General features: G+C 47.7%; 1 protein-coding gene across 2 annotated transcripts; it reads right to left on the reverse strand.

The window, feature by feature from the left end:
• Positions 1-48: 48 nt before the first annotated feature.
• atr (ATR serine/threonine kinase) lies at positions 49-27,559 on the reverse strand. Of its 2 annotated transcripts, XM_071329835.1 has the most exons (46): positions 27,342-27,552; positions 26,947-27,038; positions 26,710-26,862; positions 25,742-26,628; positions 25,089-25,231; positions 24,804-25,001; positions 24,480-24,640; positions 24,130-24,285; positions 23,814-24,012; positions 23,244-23,497; positions 22,872-23,169; positions 22,545-22,716; positions 22,319-22,474; positions 20,918-21,208; positions 20,695-20,784; positions 20,322-20,548; positions 19,971-20,114; positions 19,086-19,179; positions 18,769-18,894; positions 18,456-18,662; positions 18,240-18,353; positions 18,031-18,146; positions 17,829-17,949; positions 17,450-17,587; positions 16,651-16,861; positions 16,339-16,505; positions 16,085-16,249; positions 15,894-15,985; positions 15,718-15,809; positions 15,449-15,626; positions 15,167-15,352; positions 14,467-14,623; positions 14,265-14,364; positions 14,103-14,182; positions 6,598-6,740; positions 6,407-6,504; positions 4,679-4,908; positions 4,283-4,417; positions 3,821-4,024; positions 3,466-3,609; positions 3,194-3,344; positions 1,315-1,471; positions 1,016-1,169; positions 724-875; positions 478-580; positions 49-363 (listed from the first exon to the last, which is right to left on the reverse strand). In XM_071329835.1, the coding sequence occupies exons 1-46, from the start codon at positions 27,392-27,394 to the stop codon at positions 190-192; spliced, it is 7,863 nt and encodes a 2,620-aa protein (XP_071185936.1). In that variant the 5' UTR covers positions 27,395-27,552; the 3' UTR covers positions 49-189. The 2 variants fall into 2 exon arrangements, with proteins under 2 accessions (XP_071185936.1, XP_071185937.1); XM_071329836.1 differs by lacking the exons at positions 49-363; positions 478-580; positions 724-875; ... (3 more) ...; positions 3,466-3,609; positions 3,821-4,024 and adding an exon at positions 4,058-4,141 and having other exon boundaries at positions 27,342-27,559.
• Positions 27,560-27,679: the final 120 nt, after the last annotated feature.

Here is a 27,679-nt window from a genome sequence, read left to right on the forward strand (position 1 = left end):
GACTGGCCCCTCAGTAATCTGAACAATAAGACCACACACACATTAGCATTAAAGAAAATTCGATTTTTTATTATGGGAAAATATGCAACTGCCCCATGAAAAAACATAATTACTCCAGATTTACAAAAACATGAACAGAACAAGAAAAATATTGAATTTGTAAACAGTTTCTCAGAGAAGCCGTGTGTATCACAGGTAAGGTCCCCAGCCCAGGTACATCTGACACAGTAGTTTGTCGTCAGTAGCCTCCTGTATGAGGTAGTGGACATGTCCCTCTATAGACAGAGGCAGACCCAACACTTTGTTATGACTCTTTATCACGCCCTGCAAACGCTGATCAATCTCACACACATGGGTCTTGGCCTGGGAGGGGAGAAAGGACGAGTTAGTTCATCCTTTCACATTTATTTAGAATGTGTTTTATATGAACATGTCTTTATAGAGAGCGAGAGAGAGGGATAGAGTGTGTGTGTGTACCTTCTCGTTGACTATCTCTCCAGTCTCACTGGCCTGTGTCTTGGACGGTCCTTTAGGTTTACTCCACTCTACCAGAGGGTCATGGAGGAACGTCTTCAGTACACTGAAACAAAAACACACACACACTGACTACACACACACACACACACACCACTGTACACCCTACCATTGGTCCTTTGAAGTCCCACTCACCTACTGATATGTGTGTGTGTGTGTGTGTGTGTGTTTATATATGTGTGTGTGCACCTCATGAGTGGTTCTCTCTGGTCTCTCATCAGGCGTAGCGTGACTTCACAGGCGGTTCTGAACAGCCCCTCTGTCCCCATGGGGCCCATAGCATGGACCATGTTCTGGGTCAGTCTGAACGGAACCACTTCCGGAACATCAAACGTCTCACCCTGAGAGAGTGAGGAGGGTAGGGAGAGAGAAAGAGAGGGAGGAGAGAGAAAGAGGGAGAGAAGGGGTGGGATCGAGAGGCATGTATTGAATTTGGCCTCATGAACTTGTTGAGGTGCAAGCAAGTCCAAGCAACACACACCTTGTTGAAGAGGCAGTTGAAGTCGACGTGAACACACTCCCCGGTGAATGAGTCAAACAGGATGTTCTCTCCATGGCGGTCTCCAAGACCCAGGATGTAGCCCACCACGGACATCACCGCTGTGGAGCGACAGTAGGCTGACCTGCTGCTGTACCTACACACACACACACACACACACACACACACACACACACACACACACACACACACACACACACACACCGACCAGAGACAGAAACACACACGGTCAATCACCAGTAATGTATTGTGTAAACGTGTGTGTGTGTACTGGGTCGTACCATGTGGTGGGGTCAGGGAAGGTTCGGAGAAACCATTCATAGAAGACAGGAGGGTGTCTGGCACACAGGACGTCCTTATGGACTTTCAGCTTCTCCTCAAGCGATGCAGTCTTAGGAAGAATAAACTTCTTCAACTCTTTACCTGACATCAGGATACCTACACACACACACACACACACACACTTAAGTGAGTTTTATTGAGTGTGTGTACCTCTCTCCTAGTATAGTGGTCAGTGTGTGTACCTCTCTCCTAGTAGAGTGGTCAGTGTGTGTACCTCTCTCCTAGTAGAGTGTGGTCAGTGTGTGTACCTCTCTCCTAGTAGAGTGGTCAGTGTGTGTACCTCTCTCCTAGTATAGTGGTCAGTGTGTGTACCTCTCTCCTAGTAGAGTGTGGTCAGTGTGTGTACCTCTCTCCTAGTAGAGTGTGGTCAGTGTGTGTACCTCTCTCCTAGTAGAGTGTGGTCAGTGTGTGTACCTCTCTCCTAGTATAGTGGTCAGTGTGTGTACCTCTCTCCTAGTAGAGTGTGGTCAGTGTGTGTACCTCTCTCCTAGTAGAGTGTGGTCAGTGTGTGTACCTCTCTCCTAGTAGAGTGTGGTCAGTGTGTGTACCTCTCTCCTAGTAGAGTGGTCAGTGTGTGTACCTCTCTCCTAGTAGAGTGTGGTCAGTGTGTGTACCTCTCTCCTAGTATAGTGGTCAGTGTGTGTACGTCTCTCCTAGTAGAGTGGTCAGTGTGTGTACCTCTCTCCTAGTAGAGTGTGGTCAGTGTGTGTGCCTCTCTCCTAGTAGAGTGTGGTCAGTGTGTGTACCTCTCTCCTAGTAGAGTGGTCAGTGTGTGTACCTCTCTCCTAGTATAGTGGTCAGTGTGTGTACCTCTCTCCTAGTAGAGTGTGGTCAGTGTGTGTGCCTCTCTCCTAGTAGAGTGTGGTCAGTGTGTGTGCCTCTCTCCTAGTAGAGTGGTCAGTGTGTGTACCTCTCTCCTAGTATAGTGGTCAGTGTGTGTACCTCTCTCCTAGTATAGTGTGGTCAGTGTGTGTACCTCTCTCCTAGTAGAGTGTGGTCAGTGTGTGTACCTCTCTCCTAGTAGAGTGTGGTCAGTGTGTGTACCTCTCTCCTAGTAGAGTGTGGTCAGTGTGTGTACCGCTCTCCTAGTAGAGTGGTCAGTGTGTGTACCTCTCTCCTAGTAGAGTGTGGTCAGTGTGTGTACCGCTCTCCTAGTAGAGTGGTCAGTGTGTGTACTTCTCTCCTAGTAGAGTGTGGTCAGTGTGTGTACCTCTCTCCTAGTATAGTGGTCAGTGTGTGTACCTCTCTCCTAGTATAGTGGTCAGTGTGTGTACCTCTCTCCTAGTATAGTGGTCAGTGTGTGTACCTCTCTCCTGGTATAGTGGTCAGTGTGTGTACCTCTCTCCTAGTATAGTGGTCAGTGTGTGTACCTCTCTCCTAGTATAGTGGTCAGTGTGTGTACCTCTCTCCTAGTATAGTGGTCAGTGTGTGTACCTCTCTCCTAGTATAGTGGTCAGTGTGTGTACCTCTCTCCTAGTATAGTGGTCAGTGTGTGTACCTCTCTCCTAGTATAGTGGTCAGTGTGTGTACCTCTCTCCTAGTATAGTGGTCAGTGTGTGTACCTCTCTCCTAGTATAGTGGTCAGTGTGTGTACCTCTCTCCTAGTATAGTGGTCAGTGTGTGTACCTCTCTCCTAGTATAGTGGTCAGTGTGTGTACCTCTCTCCTAGTATAGTGGTCAGTGTGTGTACCTCTCTCCTAGTATAGTGGTCAGTGTGTGTACCTCTCTCCTAGTATAGTGGTCAGTGTGTGTACCTCTCTCCTAGTATAGTGGTCAGTGTGTGTACCTCTCTCCTAGTATAGTGGTCAGTGTGTGTACCTCTCTCCTTGTAGAGTTTGGTCAGAATGTGTCGGAGACCTCCAGTGTTGTTGACCCACTCGATGATGCCACACTCCTCATTCAGTGGGATCACAGCATATGTACGGATATGGAGCTCCCTCCTCCTGGACTCTGCATCCTTACGCAGGCACTACACACACACACACACACACACACACACACAAGCAATAGTCTGAAGTGTTCTGTTATCTCTGGGCTACAGCAGTCTGATGTTGTACAGATGTCAGTTGGAGAAGTGACAGGTGAAACACCTTGTTGATGAGGCAGTTGTACTCCATGAGGCGACAGTCTTTCCGGAGGTCATCTTTAGGTTTACACATCACAGTGTAGCTCCTCCCATCACTTCCCTTCAGGCCGATCTTCTTAGGCTTCTGGAGGGAGGCTAGGATCTCCACCTATACACACATCATCGTGAGACACACACACCATATGGCATGACACAGACACACACAGAGAGACAAACTACTCCCCCCCCCACACACACACGTGGCACGACACAAGCACCGCACCCTGTGACACGACACACGCACCATGTGACACGACACACGCACCATGTGACACGACACACACAGAAAGACAAACTACCCCCCCGCTACACACACTCACAGTATCGTCAAAGCCGTCGAGGTAGGCCCAGTGTCCGGGGAATGCGTCGTGGTGCAGTGTGTTTGCAGGGCCAGTAGAGGGCAGTGTGGGGATGAGGACAGACTGCAGAGGGATCAGGATCTGGCTGAACGACGGCTCCTCCACCAGACGCTTCAACTGCTTGAAATGGACCCCCATACTGAGCGTACTGCTGCTACCATCCACCTGGAATACAGAGAGAGAGAAATGGACCCCATACTGAGAGTACTGCTGCTACCATCCACCTGGAATACAGAGAGAGAAATGGACCCCCATACTGAGAGTACTACTGCTACCATCCACCTGGAATACAGAGAGAGAAATGGACCCCATTCTGAGAGTACTGCTGCTACCATCCACCTGGAATACAGAGAGAGAGAAATGGACCCCATACTGATATGTTAGCAGTGTGTGTGTGTTAACAGTGTGTGTGTGTGTGTGTACCGGCTTGTTGCAGAGCTCCAGTAGTTTGTCAGTCAGTCTGTTGGCATCTCCTATGAACTTCCCCAGACTCTCCTTCAGACTGACAGCCTTCCTCAGGATCTCCTTACAGCGGTTCATACGGGTAGGGTAGGACGACTGGAACACACACACACACACACACACACACACACACACACACACACACACACACACACACACACACACACACACACACACACACACACACACACACACACACACACACAGCAAGTGCTTTGAGCCTATGACATGAAAATCACTTTCTCAAGTATCACTATAAACTCCATTCAAGGTAGGACAGTAGCTACTCAGACACACATCCACCCACCCCTTCCCGCTCCACACACACACCCACTTCCACCCACACCCCTCCCCTACCTTGGACACTGCGGTCATCAACCACATGGCCTGCTGAGGGTAGGCCAGCAGCACCTTGGCAGCGATGTCCATGAGGACGTTGAAGACGTCCTGACTGCTGTGGCACACCCTGGAGATGAGCTGGGAGAAGGCTGTGAGGAACTGGTACGGAGCCAGCCTGGTGCAGTGGTCGCTGACCACCTGGTTGATCTTCACCAGGTCCACGCGTATCTGCCGCTCCACTCGACCCGCTATGGAGGGGAGGGATGGACATGGCTTATTCAGTTCAACACGTATTGGTTTGTCTAAAGGCTCTTCTAGGAGAGATACAAAGAGCAAGAGGTACACCAACACACTGTTACCTTTCTCCCCCTCACTGACCAACACACTGTTACCTTTCTCCCCCTCACTGACCAACACACTGTTACCTTTCTCCCCCTCACTGACCAACACACTGTTACCTTTCTCCCCCTCACTGACCAACACACTGTTACCTTTCTCCCCCTCACTGACCAACACACTGTTACCTTTCTCCCCCTCACTGACCAACACACTGTTACCTTTCTCCCCCTCATTGACCAACACACTGTTACCTTTCTCCCCCTCACTGACCAACACACTGTTACCTTTCTCCCCCTCACTGACCAACACACTGTTACCTTTCTCCCCCTCACTGACCAACACACTGTTACCTTTCTCCCCCTCACTGACCAACACACTGTTACCTTTCTCCCCCTCACTGACCAACACACTGCTCATCTTTCTCCCCCTCACTGACCAACACACTGTTACCTTTCTCCCCCTCACTGACCAACACACTGTTACCTTTCTCCCCCTCACTGACCAACACACTGTTACCTTTCTCCCCCTCACTGACCAACACACTGTTACCTTTCTCCCCCTCACTGACCAACACACTGTTACCTTTCTCCCCCTCACTGACCAACACACTGTTACCTTTCTCCCCCTCACTGACCAACACACTGTTACCTTTCTCCCCCTCACTGACCAACACACTGTTACCTTTCTCCCCCTCACTGACCAACACACTGTTACCTTTCTCCCCCTCACTGACCAACACACTGTTACCTTTCTCCCCCTCACTGACCAACACACTGTTACCTTTCTCCCCCTCATTGACCAACACACTGTTACCTTTCTCCCCCTCACTGACCAACACACTGTTACCTTTCTCCCCCTCACTGACCAACACACTGTTACCTTTCTCCCCCTCACTGACCAACACACTGTTACCTTTCTCCCCCTCACTGACCAACACACTGTTACCTTTCTCCCCCTCACTGACCAACACACTGTTACCTTTCTCCCCCTCACTGACCAACACACTGTTACCTTTCTCCCCCTCACTGACCAACACACTGTTACCTTTCTCCCCCTCACTGACCAACACACTGTTACCTTTCTCCCCCTCACTGACCAACACACTGTTACCTTTCTCCCCCTCACTGACCAACACACTGTTACCTTTCTCCCCCTCACTGACCAACACACTGTTACCTTTCTCCCCCTCACTGACCAACACACTGTTACCTTTCTCCCCCTCACTGACCAACACACTGTTACCTTTCTCCCCCTCACTGACCAACACACTGTTACCTTTCTCCCCCTCACTGACCAACACACTGTTACCTTTCTCCCCCTCACTGACCAACACACTGTTACCTTTCTCCCCCTCACTGACCAACACACTGTTACCTTTCTCCCCCTCATTGACCAACACACTGTTACCTTTCTCATACTCGTAGACTTTGGCCCCGAAGTCCAGCCAGAGAGACAGCATCCGAGGCATGGCCTGATAGATGTACTGGTTCCCAAACTGCAGAGCTCTAGACAACACACAGGACACAGTTCAGAAGTGGTGGTGACAATATCCGCCAGTAGACATTTCAATATGACGACAGGAGAGATGCTCGTCTTACTTGCCAAAGAAGGTGACGATGTATCGTATGAGATTGCCCTGTTTCTCCAGCTTGTTGTCTGTCACCATGGGCATTAACTTGTCATAGTATTTAGCCAGGTAGAAGTTACCGTCCTCCCACTCTGGTAGCAGGGTGGTCACATCCTACAGAGGAGAGGTAGAGGAAGGCAACGTTAGTGTTGGGTACGTTGTAAGCCTTCATGATGGCACTGGACAGTGTTGGGTAGTATAGCGTTGGGTAGTATATGGTTGATAGTGTTGGGTAGTATATGGTTGATAGTGTTGGGTAGTATATGGTTGATAGTGTTGGGTAAGTATATGGTTGATAGTGTTGGGTAATATAGCATTGGGTAGTATATGGTTGATAGTGTTGGGTAATATAGCATTGGGTAGTATATGGTTGACAGTGTTGGGTAAGTATATGGTTGATAGTGTTGGGTAATATAGCATTGGGTAGTATATGGTTGATAGTGTTGGGTAGTATATGGTTGATAGTGTTGGGTAATATAGCATTGGGTAGTATATGGTTGATAGTGTTGGGTAGTATAGCGTTGGGTAGTATATGGTTGATAGTGTTGGGTAGTATATGGTTAATAGTGTTGGTAGTATACCGTTGGGTAGTATATGGTTAATAGTGTTGGTAGTATATGGTTGATAGTGTTGGGTAGTATATGGTTAATAGTGTTGGTAGTATATGGTTGATAGTGTTGGGTAGTATATGGTTAATAGTGTTGGTAGTATAGTGTTGGTAGTATAGCGTTGGGTAGTATATTGTTGGGTAGTATAGCGTTGGGTAGTATATGGTTGATAGCGTTGGTAGTATAGCGTTGGGTAGTATAGCGTTGATAGCGTTGGTAGTATAGCGTTGGGTAGTATATGGTTGATAGCGTTGGGTAGTATAGCGTTGGGTAGTATATGGTTGATAGCGTTGGGTAGTATAGCGTTGGGTAGTATAGTGTTGGGTAGTATAGCGTTGGGTAGTATAGCGTTGGGTAGTATAGCGTTGGGTAGTATATGGTTGGGTAGTATAGCGTTGGGTAGTAAACTCAACCAAAAAAATAAACGTTCCTTTTTCAGGACCCTGTCTTTCAAAGATAATTCGTAAAAATCCAAATAACCACAGATCTTCATTGTAAAGGGCTTAAACACTGTTTCCCATGCTTGTTCAATGAAACATAAACAATTAATGAACATGCACCTGTGGAACGGTCGTTAAGACACTAACAGCTTACAGACGGTAGGCAATTAAGGTCACATTTATGAAAACTTAGGACACTAAAAGAGGCCTTTCTACTGACTCTGGAAAAACACCAAAAGAAAGATGCCCAGGGTCCCTGCTCATCTGCGTGAACGAGCCTTAGGCATGCTGCAAGGAGGCATGAGGACTGCAGATGTGGCCAGGGCAATGAATTGCAATGTACTGTGAGACACCTAAGACAGCTGATCGTCCTCGCAGTGGCAGACCACGTGTAACAACACCTGCACAGGATCGGTACATCCGAACATCACACCTGCGGGACAGGTACAGGATGGCAACAACAACTGCCCGAGTTACACCAGGAACACACAATCCCTCCATTAGTGCTCAGACTGTCCGCAATAGGCTTGACTGAGGGCTTGAAGGCCTGTTGTAAGGCAGGTCCTCACCAGACATCACCGGCAACAACGTCGCCTTTGGGCACAAACCTACCGTCGCTGGAACAGACAGGACTGGCAAAAAGTGCTCTTCACTGACGAGTCGCAGTTTTGTCTCACCAGGGGTGATGGTCGGATTCGCGTTTATCGTCGAAGGAATGAGCGTTACACCGAGGCCTGTACTCTGGAGCGGGATCGATTTGGAGGTGGAGGGTCCGTCATGGTCTGGGGCGGTGTGTCACAGCATCATCGGACTGAGCTTGTTGTCATTGCAGGCAATCTCAAAGCTGTGCATTACAGGGAAGACATCCTCCTCCCTCATGTGATACCCTTCCTGTAGGCTCATCCTGACATGACCCTCAAGCATGACAATGCCACCAGCCATACTGCTCTTTCTGTGCGTGATTTCCTGCAAGACTGAATGTCAGTGTTCTGCCATGGCCAGCGAAGAGCCCGGATCTCAATCCCATTGAGCACGTCTGGGACCTGTTGGATCGGAGGGTGAGGGCTAGGGCCATTCCCCCCAGAAATGTCTGGGAACTTGCAGGTGCCTTGGTGGAAGAGTGGGATAACATCTCACAGCAAGAACTGGCAAATCTGGTGCAGTCCATGAGGAGGAGATGCACTGCAGTACTTAATGTAGCTGGTGGCCACACCAGATACTGACTGTTACTTTTGATTTTGACCCCCCCTTTGTTCAGGGACACATTATTCCATTTCTGTTAATCACGTCTGTGGAACTTGTTCAGTTTGTGTCTCAGTTGTTGAATCTTGTTATGTTCATACAAATATTTACACGTTAAGTTTGCTGAAAATAAACGCAGTTGACAGTGAGGACGTTTCTTTTTTTTGCTGAGTTTATATGGTTGATAGTGTTGGGTAGTATAGCGTTGGGTAGTATAGTGTTGGGTAGTATAGTGTTGATCGTGTTGGGTAGTATAGCGTTGATAGTGTTGGGTAGTATAGTGTTGGGTAGTATAGCGTTGATAGTGTTGGGTAGTATAGCGTTGGGTAATATATGGTTCATAGTTTGGGTAGTATCGTGTTGGTAGTAGAGCGTTGGGTAGTATATGGTTGATAGTGTTGGGTAGTAGAGCGTTGGGTAGTATTGTGTCGGGTCGTATAATGTCAGGTAGTTGGGTAGTATCTTGTTGGGTAGTATAATGTCAGGTAGTTGGGTAGTATCGCGTTGGGTAGTATAATGTCAGGTAGTTGGGTAGTATCAAGTTGGGTAGTATAATGTCAGGTAGTTGGGTAGTATCGTGTCGGGTAGTATCGTGTCGGGTCGTATAATGTCGGGTAGTTGGGTAGTATCTTGTTGGGTAGTTGGGTAGTATCTTGTTGGGTAGTATAATGTCAGGTAGTTGGGTAGTATCTTGTCGGGTAGTATAACGTCAGGTAGTTGGGTAGTATCGCGTTGGGTAGTATGTCGGGTAGTATCTTGTTGGGTAGTATAATGTCAGGTAGTTGGGTAGTATAACGTCAGGTAGTTGGGTAGTATCTTGTTGGGTAGTATAATGTCAGGTAGTTGGGTAGTATAACGTCAGGTAGTTGGGTAGTATCTTGTTGGGTAGTATAATGTCAGGTAGTTGGGTAGTATCTTGTTGGGTAGTATAATGTCAGGTAGTTGGGTAGTACAGTGGGGAGAACAAGTATTTGATACACTGCCGATTTTGCAGGTTTTCCTACTTACAAAGCATGTAGAGGTCTGTAATTGTTATCATAGGTACACTTCAACTGTGAGAGACGGAATCTAAAACAAAAATCCAGAAAATCACATCGTATGATTTTTAAGTAATTAATTTGCATTTTATTGCATGACATAAGAATTTGATCACCTACCAACCAGTAAGAATTCCGGCTCTCACAGACCTGTTCGTTTTTCTTTAAGAAGCCCTCCTGTTCTCCACTCATTACCTGTATTAACTGCACCTGTTTGAACTCGTTACCTGTATAAAAGACATCTGTCCACACACTCAATCAAACAGACTCCAACCTCTCCACAATGGCCAAGACTAGAGAGCTGTGTAAGGACATCAGGGATAACATTGTAGACCTGCACAAGGCTGGGATGGGCTACAGGACACTAGGCAAGCAGCTTGGTGAGAAGGCAACAACTGTTGGCGCAATTATTAGAAAATGGAAGAAGTTCAAGATGACGGTCAATCACCCTCGGTCTGGGGCTCCATGCAAGATCTCACCTCGTGGGGCATCAATGATCATGAGGAAGGTGAGCGATCAGCCCAGAACTACACGGCAGGACCTGGTCAATGACCTGAAGAGAGCTGGGACCACAGTCTCAAAGAAAACCATTAGTAACACACTACACCGTCATGGATTAAAATCCTGCAGTGCACGCAAGGTACCCCTGCTCAAGTCCAGGCCCGTCTGAAGTTTGCCAATGACCATCTGGATGATCCAGAGGAGGAATGGGAGACGGTCATGTGGTCTGATGAGACAAATAGAGCTTTTTGGTCTAAACTCCACTCGCCGTGTTTGGAGGAAGAAGAAGGATGAGTACAACCCCAAGAACACCATCCCAACCATGAAGCATGGAGGTGGAAACATCATTCTTTGGGGATGCTTTTCTGCAAAGGGGACAGGACGACTGCACCGTATTGAGGGGAGGATGGATGGGGCCATGTATCGCGAGATCTTGGCCAACAACCTCCTTCCCTCAGTAAAAGCATTGAAGATGGGTCGTGGCTGGGTCTTCCAGCATGACAACGACCCGAAACACACAGCCAGGACAACTAAGGAGTGGCTCCGTAAGAAGCATCTCAAGGTCCTGGAGTGGCCTAGCAAGTCTCCAGACCTGAACCCAATAGAACATCTTTGGAGGGAGCTGAAAGTCCGTATTGCCCAGCGACAGCCCCGAAACCTGAAGGATCTGGAGAAGGTCTGTATGGAGGAGTGGGCCAAAATCCCTGCTGCAGTGTGTGCAAACCTGGTCAAGAACTACAGGAAACGTATGATCTCTGTAATTGCAAACAAAGGTTTCTGTACCAAATATTAAGTTCTGCTTTTCTGATGTATCAAATACTTATGTCATGCAATAAAATGCAAATGAATTACTTAAAAATCATACAATGTGATTTTCTGGATTTTTGTTTTGGATTCCGTCTCTCACAGTTGAAGTGTACCTGTGATAAAAAATTACAGACCTCTACATGCTTTGTAAGTAGGAAAACCTGCAAAATCGGCAGTGTATCAAATACTTGTTCTCCCCACTGTATCAAGTTGGGTAGTATAACGTCAGGTAGTTGGGTAGTATCAAGTTGGGGAGTATAACGTCAGGTAGTTGGGTAGTATCTTGTTGGGTAGTATAATGTCAGGTAGTTGGGTAGTATCTTGTTGGGTAGTATAATGTCAGGTAGTTGGGTAGTATCTTGTTGGGTAGTATAATGTCAGGTAGTTGGGTAGTATCTTGTTGGGTAGTATAATGTCAGGTAGTTGGGTAGTATCTTGTTGGGTAGTATAATGTCAGGTAGTTGGGTAGTATAACGTCAGGTAGTTGGGTAGTATCTTGTTGGGTAGTATAATGTCAGGTAGTTGGGTAGTATCTTGTTGGGTAGTATAATGTCAGGTAGTTGGGTAGTATAACGTCAGGTAGTTGGGTAGTATCTTGTTGGGTAGTATAATGTCAGGTAGTTGGGTAGTATCTTGTTGGGTAGTATAATGTCAGGTAGTTGGGTAGTATAACGTCAGGTAGTTGGGTAGTATCTTGTTGGGTAGTATAACGTCAGGTAGTTGGGGAGTATCAAGTTGGGTAGTATAATGCCAGGTAGTTGGGTAGTATAACGTCAGGTAGTTGGGTAGTATCTTGTTGGGTAGTATAACGTCAGGTAGTTGGGTAGTATCAAGTTGGGTAGTATAATGTCAGGTAGTTGGGTAGTATCGTGTCGGGTCGTATAATGTCGGGTAGTTGGGTAGTATCTTGTTGGGTAGTTGGGTAGTATCTTGTTGGGTAGTATAATGTCAGGTAGTTGGGTAGTATCTTGTTGGGTAGTATAACGTCAGGTAGTTGGGTAGTATCAAGTTGGGAAGTATAATGTCAGGTAGTTGGGTAGTATCGTGTCTGGTCGTATAATGTCGGGTAGTTGGGTAGTATCTTGTTGGGTAGTTGGGTAGTATCTTGTTGGGTAGTATAATGTCAGGTAGTTGGGTAGTATCTTGTCGGGTAGTATAACGTCAGGTAGTTGGGTAGTATCGCGTTGGGTAGTATGTTGGGTAGTTGGGTAGTATCTTGTTGGGTAGTATAACGTCAGGTAGTTGGGTAGTATAATGTCAGGTAGTTGGGTAGTATCTTGTTGGGTAGTATAATGTCAGGTAGTTGGGTAGTATAACGTCAGGTAGTTGGGTAGTATCTTGTTGGGTAGTATAACGTCAGGTAGTTGGGTAGTATCTTGTTGGGTAGTATAATGTCAGGTAGTTGGGTAGTATAATGTCAGGTAGTTGGGTAGTATCGTGTCGGGTCGTATAATGTCGGGTAGTTGGGTAGTATCTTGTCGGGTAGTATAATGTCAGGTAGTTGGGTAGTATCTTGTCGGGTAGTATAATGTCAGGTAGTTGGGTAGTATCAAGTTGGGTAGTATAACGTCAGGTAGTTGGGTAGTATCTTGTTGGGTAGTATAACGTCAGGTAGTTGGGTAGTATCTTGTTGGGTAGTATAACGTCAGGTAGTTGGGGAGTATCAAGTTGGGTAGTATAATGCCAGGTAGTTGGGTAGTATAACGTCAGGTAGTTGGGTAGTATCTTGTTGGGTAGTATAACGTCAGGTAGTTGGGTAGTATCTTGTTGGGTAGTATAATGTCAGGTAGTTGGGTAGTATCTTGTCGGGTAGTATAACGTCAGGTAGTTGGGTAGTATCGCGTTGGGTAGTATGTTGGGTAGTTGGGTAGTATCTTGTTGGGTAGTATAACGTCAGGTAGTTGGGTAGTATCTTGTTGGGTAGTATAATGTCAGGTAGTTGGGTAGTATCTTGTTGGGTAGTATAATGTCAGGTAGTTGGATAGTATAACGTCAGGTAGTTGGGTAGTATCTTGTTGGGTAGTATAACGTCAGGTAGTTGGGTAGTATCTTGTTGGGTAGTATAATGTCAGGTAGTTGGGTAGTATAATGTCAGGTAGTTGGGTAGTATCGTGTCGGGTCGTATAATGTCGGGTAGTTGGGTAGTATCTTGTCGGGTAGTATAATGTCAGGTAGTTGGGTAGTATCTTGTCGGGTAGTATAATGTCAGGTAGTTGGGTAGTATCAAGTTGGGTAGTATAACGTCAGGTAGTTGGGTAGTATCTTGTTGGGTAGTATAATGTCAGGTAGTTGGGTAGTATCTTGTTGGGTAGTATAATGTCAGGTAGTTGGGTAGTATCTTGTTGGGTAGTATAACGTCAGGTAGTTGGGTAGTATCTTGTTGGGTAGTATAATGTCAGGTAGTTGGGTAGTATCTTGTTGGGTAGTATAATGTCAGGTAGTTGGGTAGTATCTTGTTGGGTAGTATAACGTCAGGTAGTTGGGTAGTATCAAGTTGGGTAGTACAACGTCGGGTAGTTGGGTAGTATCGCGTTGGGTAGTATAATGTCGGGTAGTATCGCGTTGGGTAGTATAACGTCAGGTAGTTGGGTAGTAACTTGTTGGGTAGTACAACGTCGGGTAGTTGGGTAGTATCGCGTTGGGTAGTATAATGTCGGGTAGTATCGCGTTGGGTAGTATAATGTCGGGTAGTATCGCGTTGGGTAGTATAATGTCGGGTAGTATCGCGTTGGGTAGTATAATGTCGGGTAGTATCGCGTTGGGTAGTATAATGTCGGGTAGTATCGCATTGGGTAGTATAATGTCGGGTAGTATCGCGTTGGGTAGTATCGTGCTTGGTACCCTGTAGGCCTTCATGATGGCGTTGGAATCAAAGTTGGCTGTCTCCTCCATGAAGCGTCCCACCAGAAGCATGGCTTTACCTGAAACATCACACCATATCATTATGACCCATATCTGTAATAACATGTCAGTTATGTCATTATTAACAACAGTAGACTTTACCTTTGGTCTGAAGACTCCTCTGGTCTGAGAGAGGCTGGTCGACTGGGAAACACTGAGTCACTCCCTTCTGGAGAACTATCAACGCCTGGTGGACATCTCCCTACAGAGACACAGAGAGAGAGATGCATGTGAGTGTGTGTGTGAGTGAGTGAGAGCATATGTGTTTGTGTGTAAGAGTAGGTTAGTGTTTATATATGTGTACCTTGGACCATAGCCACTTGGCCTTCTCTGTCAGTAGTTCGGCAGTGTGTGTGTTCTGTCCGTTCAGCAGAGCGTTGAAGGCTGTTTGGTGATGTCCTGCCTTCCTGGCCACCCGGGCACTCTGCAACCAGCACTCCCCGACCAGCCCCTCACGCACACTGAGACACACACACACACAAAATGAGCAACCTTGCCTGTGATGTGAAAATTAGCATTAGCTCTCAGAGTGATTGCCTAGGCTTTAGCTTGGTGGTGTCGTGGAAATGACCACCAGGGACACCTGAAGTCCATATTAAATGAATCATTGTTTATTAACAGCAAGCTGGAGAGGTCACAGTCAAACTTAGATGCATAAAGTACCGGTCTGAAAGCAGCAGTCCAGTTACTTCTCTTATATACTACTTATATTTGCATGATTTAGCTTATCCATTATTCATAATTAATTCATTTGGTTCATACATGTTACAAACCAATACCTCACGAGGCTTCTTCTCTCCAAGCTGAGACCTTCAAACTGACATATCTTTCGTTCTCAAAACAAGGGTCTGGGCGTACTGCCAAATTGCAGATACTGATAGTGAGGATTCCTCCCAGGCACGATCAATCAGTCACTTACATGAACCCAGTCTAATTGGTTATTAGAAAAGCACAAACATCAAATATTCCTTCACACTGGGTTAAAGGAGTCTAGTGGGACTCACCCTGAGCCGATGCTCAGCAGTGCTCGCCGCAGGGCCAGGATTGGCTCTTTTGCGCGGAAAGAATTCTGGGTCATCTCCAGCCGATCTGGCCAATGGGAGGGCAGTGTGGCTGTGCTAGGGGCGTGGCCTTCTCTCTGTCTCTGGAGGTCAGTGAAGGCATGCTCCAACTCACTCAGCATGTGGAGCCTAAACACACACACACACGAATACACACATCAGTGTGCCTGTATGTGTGTATAAAGGTGGGTGTATCTGTGTGTGAGGAGGTTATTAGTGTGTGACCTGACGATGTATTCGTATCCTCTCTGGTAGGTCCCAGTCTCATAGCTAGCAGCAGCTAGCGGCACCACCTGCTCTGTCCTGACCAGCTTCAGTTTGTCGTAGAACGTCTCCGCGTCGCGCCGCTTAGCCGCTAGCAGCATCTGACCCAGCCTCACACCCCACGTGCTGGACTTACGATCTGCACACACACACACACACCAAAACAACGGTCAAATGTTAGAGCAATGTCAACAACGTCAACATGTGTGTGTGTGTGTGTGTGTGTTCACCAGAGCCCAGGTAGTCCTCCAGGAGGTCCCACTTGCTGAGCTTCCAGGCAGCTTCCACCCTGTAGGTGTTCAGATCAGACTTCCACTGGGGCCTACGGATAACCAGGTGAAAATAACCTTCATTTACAATGGAAAGGACTCATTTAGTGGACTAGCATGGATGTGTCTTTTGTCACCTGTTGGCCAGGACTCCATTGACCTGTGTGACGACAGTAGAGAGCTGTCCCAGCCCCAGCATAGAACTCATCACCCCATGGTAGTGTCCTATCTAGACAGAGAGACAGAGTTTACTGCAGTCTGTATTCACAACCACATATACTGATACACACTTCATCAACACGTGTGTGTGTGTGTGTGTGTGTGATACCTGGTCGGACTCCAGCTGTATGGCCCGGTCGTAGCACGCCGTAGCGTCTCTTAGCAACCCGATGCTCTCGTGTTCTAGAATCTGTTCCCGTAGGGACGGCTCTTCCCGCCGGAGAGCGTTCGCACCCCTGACACCGTCTGGTTCGTGCATGGCCGCGTACAGCGTCTGCACACACACACACTATGTGTTAGGATTCTGTATGTGTCTCAGCGGTAGACGTGATGCGGTGGTGTGTGTGTGTGAGAGAGAGTTACCTGTAGGAAGCGCAGATGATCCTGGATGTCCTCTTTGTTCTCCAGTATGTAAGCCTCAAAGTGCATCAGGGCTCTGGTGTAGGCTTTAGACCGTAGAGAGGCCTTGGCTAACACGTCCTGAGGGATCCCTTTTAGAAACGCTACCACTCGCTGGTAGTCACCACTTTCTGTAAACACACACACACACACACACGAGACAAAAGGAGACACTTCAAAGCGAATCATAATTCCATGCCTGATTATGGAGAGCTGTTATTACACAGTGCATTCTGAGGTTCAGCAATGAAGTGTGTGTGTGTGTGTGTTACTAACCGCTGTGTTTGATTCTAGCCGACAGTGTGTGTCGGCTCCACTGGGTGAGGTGAGCCAGCATACTGAACACCGTCTGGGTGCTCAGCTGTGATAGGCTGGACGTTGCTTCCTGGTTCTGAGTACTGAGCTGTGAAAGGCTAGATGAGGCCTCCTGGACACGCCCACCACGCCCATCACCCTCTGTGAGCACAGCCAGCATTTCCTCTGTTACCTTGAGAAACAGATTCAATTCAACGTTTACATTTTTTTTGTATTTGACCCCCTTTTCCGCGACAATTTTGTGATATCTAATTGGTATTTACGATCTTGTCTCATCGCTGCAACTTCCCAACGAGCTTGGGAAAGTCGAAGGTCGAGTCATGAGTCCTCCGAAACATGACCTGCCAAACCGCGCTTCTTAACACCCGCCAGCTGAACCAATGTGTTGGAGGAAACACTGCTCAACTGACGACTGAAGTCAGCCTGCAGGCGCCCAGCCCGTCAAAAGGAGTTCGCTAGAGCACGATGAGCCAAACCCTCCCCTAACCCGGATGACGCTGGGCCAATTGTGCGCCGCGCTATGGGACTCCCGGTCACGGCCGGTTGTGACACAGCCTGGGATCGAACCCGGGTCTGTAGTGATGCCTCAAGCACTGCCTTAGACCGCTGCGCCACTCGGGAGGCCAGATCAATCATTTAATGTCACAATAAATGTAATCTTAGTTGGAGTTAATTACGTTAATTTGATCTACATAAGCTTTTAGTTGCTGTAATTCTATTAGTCATAAAGAAAGAGGAGGTAGTGAGCTGTGTGTGGTACCTCTCCTTGTTCAACAGCAGTGCAGCCCATCAGCATGTAAAGCAGTATATGGGGCAGCAGGTAGATGGTAACTTTGTAGTCGTGTTTGATGATGAAACTGCAACAGGTGAACACCTTGCTGGCCAACTCATGTCTCACCTGAAACAAATCCATACAACGTGTCAGAAAGTTATCCCCCAAACAATTTGAATTTGTTTATAAATTAAAAACGGCGTTACCACATATACATTTAAAAGGGTGTACCACAGGGTTTAATGTTGGGACCAGTATTTTTTTATTGTTGGCCATGAACTATGGTATATTTTTCAAGACTGACCTGGCTGGTGAGGTATCTAGCAAAGCTAGCTGACAGTGGTTAAAGTCCAGGTTCAGAGGTTACCTTGCTGATGAGGTATCCGGCCCAGGTAGCTGACCAATCAGAGAACTTGGTTCCTCGGCTGCTGAGGTAGACAGGCTTCTTCACCTTGGACCAGTTCACCACCTTTTGACTGCTCTTATACCTACACAAACAGGAGAGATGATGTGGTGTGTATGTGTGTGTGTGTGAGAGAGTGAGAGTGTGAGAGAGAGAGAGAGAGTACCTGCTGTTGAGGTGAGGCTCCAATATCTCTTGGACTTGTTCAGGGAATCTCCTCCACAGCCGTCGACCAGGGGAGTCACTACGGCCCTCACGACACTCAAATATAGACAGCAGCTCCTGGAACAAACACACACGTGTCAGGAAGGAGCTCCATGTTTTTGCCCCCAATGAGTGAATTGGTTGTTAACAATAAAGAATTATATTGTGTACCTGCATTGCATAGGCTGCCGAGTCCTGTGCTCTGACATCATCAGCATACGCCAAGAAAGTCCTGGTCAGCTCCGTCAGTAGTTCATAGGCAAAGTTACTCTCCTCCACCCCACTCTACACACACACACACAAATATTTATTCAGATTCAACAAATTGGAATAAATGCTGTTTCCTTTCTGGGTTCATTTCACAGCGTTTTCACACTCTGTCCTTACCACGAAGGTGTTGCTGCTTCCGTGTGTGTGTGTGTGAGAGAGGTCCAGCCGTCCAGGGTCCACGGCCCCCAGCTCCCCCAGACACTCCCCACACAGCAGCCTGGCCGTCGGGGAAGAGTCCTGACAACCTCGCAGTAACACTGAAACCAATGAGGAGATGACTGGCTCTACCGCCTCCGACGCACACACCTGTCGCAGCAACCACTCCTAGAGAACACACACACACACAGCAGAACATAACACACACCCTCTCAGCAACACACACAAAATGTGACAACTATGAATCATGTGTTGTTAAAGAAACAACACACACCTGGTTGCTGTGCATCATGTCCTTGAGGCTGGTCAGAGCGTGAACTCTGACGTCCAGGTTCTCGTGTTGGACAGCCCTCATGGAGAGCTGTAGGCCTGCAGCCAGGTCACTGGTCCTGGACGTCAACTAGAGAGAAAAATAACCTTCATTATCTTCGTCATCATCACAAGTGAGTGTATTGGTGCTTTTCCCCTGCGGAGTAAAACAGTGTTTTTGGGTGAAAGTCTCAGGCCTATGGAAGGACTTTATCTGGCCAGGGTAATAACCCATATGTGTGTACTCACCTTTTGTAGTACTGTGTGTGTGTGTGTTCCTACCTTCTTGTAGTCCTGCAGGACAGTGTGTATGTCTTTGAGTTCAGGGTGGTCTGGCAGGAAGTAGATTTCATGGAGATAGTCCTGCACCTCTTCCCTATAGGACACAGACAGAGATTGTTACCTGTGTGTGTGGGTGGTCAAATCAAATCAAATGTTATTTGTCACATACACATGGTTAGCAGATGTTAATGCGAGTGTAGCGAAACGCTTGTGCTTCTAGTTCCGACAATGCAGTAATAACCAACGAGTAATCTAACCTAATAGTTCCACAACTACTACCTTATACACACAAGTGTAAAGGGATAAAGAATATGTACATAAAGATATATGAATGAGTGATGGTACAGAACGGCATAGGCAAGATGCAGTAGATGGTATCGAGTACGGTATATACATATGAGCTGAGTAATGTAGGGTATGTAAACATAAAAGTGGCATAGTGATACATGTATTACATAAAGATGGCAAGATGCAGTAGATGATATAGAGTACAGTATATACATATACATTATATTAAGTGGCATTGTTTAAAGTGGCTAGTGATACATTTTTGATCAATTCCCATCAATTTCCATTATTAAAAAGTGAGCTGGAGTTGAGTCAGTATGTTGGCAGCAGCCACTCAATGTTAGTGGTGGCTGTTTAACAGTCTGATGGCCTTGAGATAGAAGCTGTTTTCAGTCTCTCGGTCCCAGCTTTGATGCACCTGTACTGACCTCGCCTTTTGGATGATAGCAGGGTGAACAGGCAGTGGCTCGGGTGGTTGTTGTCCTTGATGATCTTTATGGCCTTCCTGTGACATCGGGTGGTGTAGGTGTCCTGGAGGGCAGGTAGTTTGCCCCCAGTGATGCATTGTGGTGTGTGTGTGTGTGTGTGTCCAGTTACCTGTTGTCCAGTATGAGGTAGTGTATTATAGCAGCAGTCTCTCTGGGCTGGAGTGGTATCAGCGGAAGAAGCGCCACGATCACATGACTGAGCAACGGCCCCAGGTGGGCGGGCTCTACCGTACGCACAAAACACTCCCACGTCCTGTCAACACAGGAAACAATACGTTATAACCAGGAAGAAGGAAGCAAGCAAACTGAATTTGTGTGTGGCTGTGTGTGCGTTATTAGTGTGTGTGTGTGTGTGTGTGTGCATTATTAGTGTTTGTGTGTGTGTGTGTGTGTGTGTGTGTGTGTGTGTGTGTGTGTGTGTGTGTGTGTGTGTGTGTGTGTTAGCACTATGTGTACTGACTGGCAGCAGAGCAGAGGGAAGTCTTGTCTGTATCGTAGTCCAGTCCGTAGTGTGGTCATCATCTTGACTCGAACTGAGCTGGTGTGTTTGGAGCCCATCAGCTTCATCAGGACCATCAGGCTGGTCAGGGCCATCTTCTTACCGTCCTTCTCCCCAGCACTGGAGCTCAGCAGCTGCATGTTGAAGAAGGCCAGGATGCCCAGCAGCTTGGGCTGGAGGTAGTCAGCCTGGGGGAGAGAGAGAGATTTAAAGTAAAGAGGAAGACATTTTCCAAGCACTCAGTGACACTGAAGCCTCACCATTGCTAAAGTACTGACGCATCTCCTAGAAACTAATCAGAAAACCAATGATGTCATCAGTGTGATGTCATTACCATGTGTTCCGGGGTGGTGATGTCACGGGGTCCCTGGTACGGGTCGTCATTGGAGGCAAATGAGGCCAGGATGGCCAGACCATTAAACACCTGCACACACACGGTCAAACCATTAAACATCTACACAGACAACGCAACAAGCCACAAAAGGCCATGATGACATAAAGTGAACATATTCCAGCTAAAGGATGTTGGACACAAAGCGATGCCCCAGTGTGTGTACTTGTTGGTAGTGTTCTCCCAGGCGTAGCAGCAGCTCGTTGTGCAGGCCCTGGAAGTCCTGCCTCAGCAGAGAGCCCAGCTCTATCTCCGTCTCTCTCTGGAGGTAGTGGAAGGCTCTCTCCAGCTCCTCCTTAGTGCAGGAACACACCAGGTGGCTGAAGATGTACTTAAAGTTGTTGATCAGGATCTCGCGCCGGTTCGCTTTCATCTCATTGGCCAGCGTCCTGATGAGGGCGGAGCCTGTGGCGCTGGCCTTCGCGGCCAGGTAGGGGAGGAGCACCTGGAGAGTCCTCTGCAAACACACACACCACACACACATACTGTATACACACATTTCAATTGGTCCAAATTAAATCCTTGCTGATTTTAATATAAAGTTCTAGATTATAATAAACAAACTGAAATTTGTTTGTGTTGTGTGTATATATACACACACACACACACACACACACACACACACACACACACACACACACACACACACACACACACACACACACACACACACACACACACACACACACACACACACACAGTTGAAGTCAAAAGTTAACATACACCTTAGCCAAACACGTTTAAAACTCAGTTTGTCACAATTCCTGACATTTAATCCTAGGAAAAATTCCTAGTCTTAGGTCAGTTAGGATCACCACTTTATTTTAAGATTGTGAAATGTCAGAATAATAGTTGAGAAAATGATTTGTCAGCTTTTATTTCTTTCATCACATTCCCAGTGGGTCAGAAGTTTACATACACTCAATTAGTATTTGGTAGCATTGCCTTTAAATTGTTTAACTTGGGTCAAACGTTTCAGGTAGCCTTCCACAAGCTTCCCACAATAAATTGGGTGAATTTTGGCCCATTCCTCCTGACAGAGCTGGTGTAACTGAGTCAGGTTTGTAGGCCTCCCTGCTCGCACATGCTTTTTCAGTTGTGGAGGTCTGCAATTTTTTTCTGAGGTCTTGGCTGATTTCTTTTGATTTTCCCATGATGTCAAGCAAAGAGGCACTGTGTTTGAAGGTAGGCCTTGAAATACATCCACAGGTACACCTCCAATTGACTCAAATTATGGCAGTTAGCCTATTAGAAGCTTCTAAAGCAATGACATCATTTTCTGGAATTTTCCAAGCTGTTTAAAGGCACAGTCAACTTAGTGTATGTAAACATCTGACCCACTGGAATTGTGATACAGTGAATTATAAGTGGAATAATCTGTCTGTAAACAATTGTTGGAAAAATTACTTGCGTCATGCACCAAGTAGATGTCCTAAATGACTTGCCAAAACTATAGTTTGTTAACAAGAAATTTGTGGAGTGGTTGAAAAACGAGTTTTAATGACTCCAACCTAAGTGTATGTAAACTTCCGACTTCAACTGTATATATGTGTGTGTGTGTACATACCGTGAGGAAGCGGTGCAGATCAGGGAAGTCAAAAGCGTGGGCGACCTGAGACAGGATGTCCAGAGCTACTTCTCTCTGATTGGCTAGCTGGCTACCTTGCTCTGGCGTGCTCCGCAGGGCGCCGGCGTGACGCGAGTGGAGGGACTCTACCAGGAACTAAACACACACCAACACTTGTTAGGTACAAGCAGACAGTTGTGATGATATAAAGGTGTGTGTGTGTTACCTGGCAGACAGGGTTCTTGTACTGGCTGAACAGTGTCTGTAGTTTGAGTCCTCTAGCTGTGGCCAGGGCAGTGATCTGTGTGTAGGCTGACACAGAGACAGGAGAGGACTTGGACAGGAGACAGTGCAGTAACCTCAGGAGAGAGAACGACACCAAGCTACCCTTAGCAGCCCTGGGGGAGAGAGAGACAGAGGGAGGGAGAGACAGAAAGAGACAGAGAGAAAGAGGGGGGAGGGGAGAAAGCTTGTTAGAACTGTCACCAAGGTCTAATTCATCTCCATCACATCTTTTTCACCAAGACATTAAAAGTGTTTTCTGATGTGTTACCTGCCAATCTCTCCAGTGGTCAGTATGAGCGTGCTGCGTAGCTCGTCGTCTCTGTTGAGTTTAGCCTTACTGAACGCCTCCTTCACACGAGACACCAGCAGCTCCTTGACTGGATCCTGGTCGGGTTCGGAGGTGGGCTCCGCCAGCAGGAAGCCAACTGATTGGCTGAAGAGTGTTCTGACTGACGGGTCTGGGTCTTCTATTAGGCCAATCAGATCTCTCAGAATGGCCAGAGAGTCACTGTCTCTGCCTCCAAGGTTGACATGCTGGCAGAGGTGCGGCAGAGCATCTAGGAACGCTAAGACACACACACACGTAAGATCTCACACACTCATTTCGTCAACATGAAAACAAGAACACACACACACACACCTCTTTTGGCAACACTGCTGCTGCTCGGTCGTAGCAGAGGTAGGACAGGCTTGATGACGGATGCTCCAATGGGAGTGCCCTTCCCAGCATGCTCAGCTGCAAGGCCGAGGCGGGAGCAAAGGATCATGGGTAGTGGGAGGGGCTCCTTGTGATTGACATTTAATTTGGAGCTCCCCGATAGGACGCAGGTCAGCTGACCAGAAATACCAGCTAGCTCCGCCCTCACCTGCTCTGAGCTGTCCTCCAGGACACTCCTACACAGACAGAAACACTGTTAGTATACCTCTGACCTGCTCTGAGCTGTCCTCCAGGACACTCCTACACAGACAGAAACACTGTTAGTATACCTCTGACCTGCTCTGAGCTGTCCTCCAGGACACTCCTACACAGACAGAAACACTGTTAGCATACCCCTGACACAGTGATGGAAACGCAGAAAGTATGTCAGTGTGCAAGGTGGTGTGTGTCAGGTTGTGGTGTGTGTACTTACATTAAGGTGGTGTGTGTCAGGTTGTGGTGTGTGTACTTACATTAAGGTGGTGTGTGTCAGGTTGTGGTGTGTGTACTTACATTAAGGTGGTGTGTGTCAGGTTGTGGTGTGTGTGTCCCACGTGGTGCAGTAGTAGAGGAAAGCTCCTGACAGCACTGGCCCTGACCACCTCATGGGGACTCTCCAGGGCCTGGGAACACACAGACACACGCCACGACACACACACATCCCCACGCAGCAGAGACAGCAGCAACACACACTCCGCCTGGACCTGGGGGGCTGCAGAGACAGAGATGTTATATTCACCAACACACACACACACACACACACACACACACACACACACACACACACACACACACACACACACACACACACACACACACAGTAACTCACAGTAGCAGGGAGACATTCTCTTAGCCAAGTCGGGGAGGCTGGGGGGGAATCCTGCCATCTGATAGGCTGGGACAGACGACAGCTCACACACCCATGGCACGGACAGCAACGCGCACACACTATTCTGGAGACCACTGTCCTCAGCCGGGCTACTCACTACGCACAGACACGGAGGTGAGAACAACATTTTACATGACAACAATTTATGTGTGTGTGTGTGTGTGTGTGTGTGTGTGTGTGTGTGTGTGTGTGGGTGAATATAACATCTCTGTCTCTGCAGCCCCCCCAGGTCCAGGCGGAGTGTGTGTTGCTGCTGTCTCTGCTGCGTGGGGATGTGTGTGTATTCTTACTTGTCAGGTAGATGATGGAGTCCAGTATTCTGACAGCCACCTGGATGGCAGACTGTATATGGGTGTGGTCAGTGGTAGACTTAGCCCCACCCAGTAGTGATTGACAGGTGTCCAAAGCCCTGCCCAGAGTGGAGGCAGACAGCCACAGGAGAGAGGAGGAGCTGGAGGAGAGAAAGAGAGATGGAAAGATCTGTGTGAGAGATAATGTGGGGTGTGTGATACCTGGTGTGTGTTGGTGTGTGTGTGTTACCTTCTGGGTGGGTGTGTGATACCTGGTATGTTTTGGTGTGTGTGTGTGTTACCTTTTGGGTGTGTGTGTGATACCTGGTGTGTGTGTAACAGAGGCCAGCCAGGTGCAGGATGAGAGCGAGTCCCTTCAGAGCTCTCAGGGTCATCTGAGGGTCAGCATCAGGCTCAGGGGTCATCGGGTCAAGGTCACAGTTCACCAGAGAAGCCAGAAGGTCATCCAGCCTGCCGCTCACTGCCGCCCACACCTCACTACGCACACGCATGTCCACCTCCCTACACACACACACAAAGATGGCAACACGTTGATATGGACATTTCGATTTAGAGTGATCTAGAGAGTAGAGATCAGATGTGACTCACATCGGGGGAGTTTCGGGGGTCTTGCTGGCCAGGGGGGTGATGGGTAGACAGGGTCGCTTAGCAGCCGTTTCTCCATCCTCCCTCTCTTGCATCACCACAGCAACCTCAGCCTTCAGGGCAGTGTAAAGAAACCCCTGCACACACTGACACACACACACACAAAGGACTGTAAGTTGATTTTACACAAATATTCAAACCAAATGCAATTGGTTGATAAATTAAGGCCAGTGTGTGTGTGGAAAGGGGACTCTAGATGGATATAACCCGTTTCAGCATGGTCATTGCCATTGAGGGGTTCCACCATTTTAAAATAGTCAACTGGGTGGAGACTACAATGGGTTGGGAGTGATCAGTCAACGATCAGAGCATTGTCTTCTTTTTCAAATTGGGTTGCCTATGGTTTATAAAATATCACCACCGTCTAGTGGCCACAATAAATGAATGACACACAAGATTGGGTTCAGGACTCCAGCACTGCAGGTGGTGGTAAATCATCAACATTAGCTTTAAGCTTTTTTTAACACAAAAGAAGAAGAAAATTAACTACTTTAAAATAGAGATTGCTTCACTTGTGCTGGCCATGCTGAGAAAGACTTTATAATTGCACAGATACAAAGATGAGTCCTCTTTCTACCTCTATGGTGTGTGCGTACCTCAGACTGCTTCTCCATCCCGATGGAGTGTGTGAGGTTTCTGCAGACGTCAGTGACTCTCTGTCTCCGTAGCGACGGGGCGCTCTCGTATCCCGGTGGAACGGACAACAGGAAGTTAAAGACAAAGCTCAGCGATTGGCTGACCTCTAATTCCAGAACTAAGCCCGCCCCTGCCAGAACACACACACGTTCCAACAGCTGGGCCAGGTGGGTACGCTCAAAACGTGTGTGTGTGTGAGCAGGTGTGTGCGCAGATCCAAACACACACTGCGTCAGTTTCAGCAGCTCTCCCCCATATGTCTCTGGCTCAGGTGTGTGTGTGTCCAGCAGCATCAGGTATGCTGTAAAAAACTCCTGACTCCGCCTCTCCGGGAACCCACCAATCTCCGCCAACCGCCTCAGCATCACCATAGCAACTTTCCTTAACCGAGCACTCCCATAGGCCAAGACCAAACAGCCCGCCTCCCAAGCCATCCCCATCTCCCTGCGGCTGGCCAATCCCCTGAGGGCGTCGGTCAGAACGTTCACTGTCACTGCAACCAGGGTTTCCAAGGCGGCAGGCGAGGGGAGGAGGAGGGGTGAGGGGGTGAGATAAGGGGTGAGAGAGACAGAGAAAGACTGCAGGGTTACCGGCCACAAGGTATGTGTGTTTGTAGAGTGTGTATGTGTTCCTGGGGTGTGTGAGTGTGTGTGTGTGTAGAGCAGATTGCTGAGGTCCTGGGCCAATCCAAGAATCTCTTTGGCGATGACGTTGAAGGTGATTGGTGCTCGCGGTCTGAGTGCGTGCAGTAGGGAGCAGAGCACGGCCGAGACACGCCCATGGATGACGTCACAGCTTGGAGATGCGGCGACTCGCAGCAACCTGCCGACAACCCACCTACTGAACTCTAGCGAGAGAGACGGAGAGGGAGATTAAGGGAGAGGGAGTAAGGAGGAGAGGACAGTTTAAACCACAAGTGTGTTCTTACCGGTGCTGCTCTGCTGTGTGTCTGTGAAGTGGGCCAGCTGACAGGCAGGGTTGACAAACATCAGAGAGGAAGACTTTATAATGTGCTGAACAAAGTCCAACAACATCACACACGCTGGCTCTGAACTGGACCTCTTAGACAGCTCCAACGCAACTGAAACAGACACACACAGTCAATAAACTGGGCAAGAGAGAGACAGAGAGAGAAGCAGCGACAGAGAGAGAAGCTGCGACTCACCGACATCTACGTCTGTCAGTATTCGGTCAATGAACTGACAGAGAATCTGACGAGGCTTCTGAACCACCTTGTTGTATTCCTCTGCGGTGGCACTGGAAGTGTAGAAAATCGTCAAACCTTCAATGTGTCTGATATGCATGACTGATTCTACTGCATTGACAACAAGTTGTTACAGCAATGTAGTTAGCTAGCTAAGTGTACTATTAACAAGCTACCGAGCTAGTTAGCATTATTGACGTTTATCAAGCCATACTGTTCAATTATTTTATTAAACAGCAATATGCGGAGAAGTTAGAAAACTTTACTAAGTTAGCCAGCATTAGTTAGCATGTTAGCTACCTACAGTAGCAAAACAATAATGTCCAGCGTACAGACAGCGCAGTCTGGAGACTCACCTCGCTAGCTCCTGCAGTGCAGGTATCATAGCAGACATTTCCAAGCCTTCCATCTTTAGACCAGGGACTGTGAACAGTCCACAAAACGCTCTATTTAAAAACAGCTGGCTAAATTGTACACTGCTATGAGAGAAACGACAACATTTCGGCCCTCATGTCTTCCTCAGAGGAGCCATTTGAAAACTTTCGCTCCAAAGTGACGTTTGGCTATGGCAACTGTAGAGGTCCAGTCTTGATTCGGGACAAGTTACAAACGCAAACTGCTCTCCCTTGAGGAACAGAGAGGATAGAAAACTCACAGAAATTACAACTCAGTAATTTAATAGGATCTCTGTGGG

Source organism: Salvelinus alpinus, chromosome 10 (genome assembly GCF_045679555.1).
Source record: "Salvelinus alpinus chromosome 10, SLU_Salpinus.1, whole genome shotgun sequence".
In the NCBI taxonomy this organism is placed as follows: domain Eukaryota; kingdom Metazoa; phylum Chordata; class Actinopteri; order Salmoniformes; family Salmonidae; genus Salvelinus; species Salvelinus alpinus.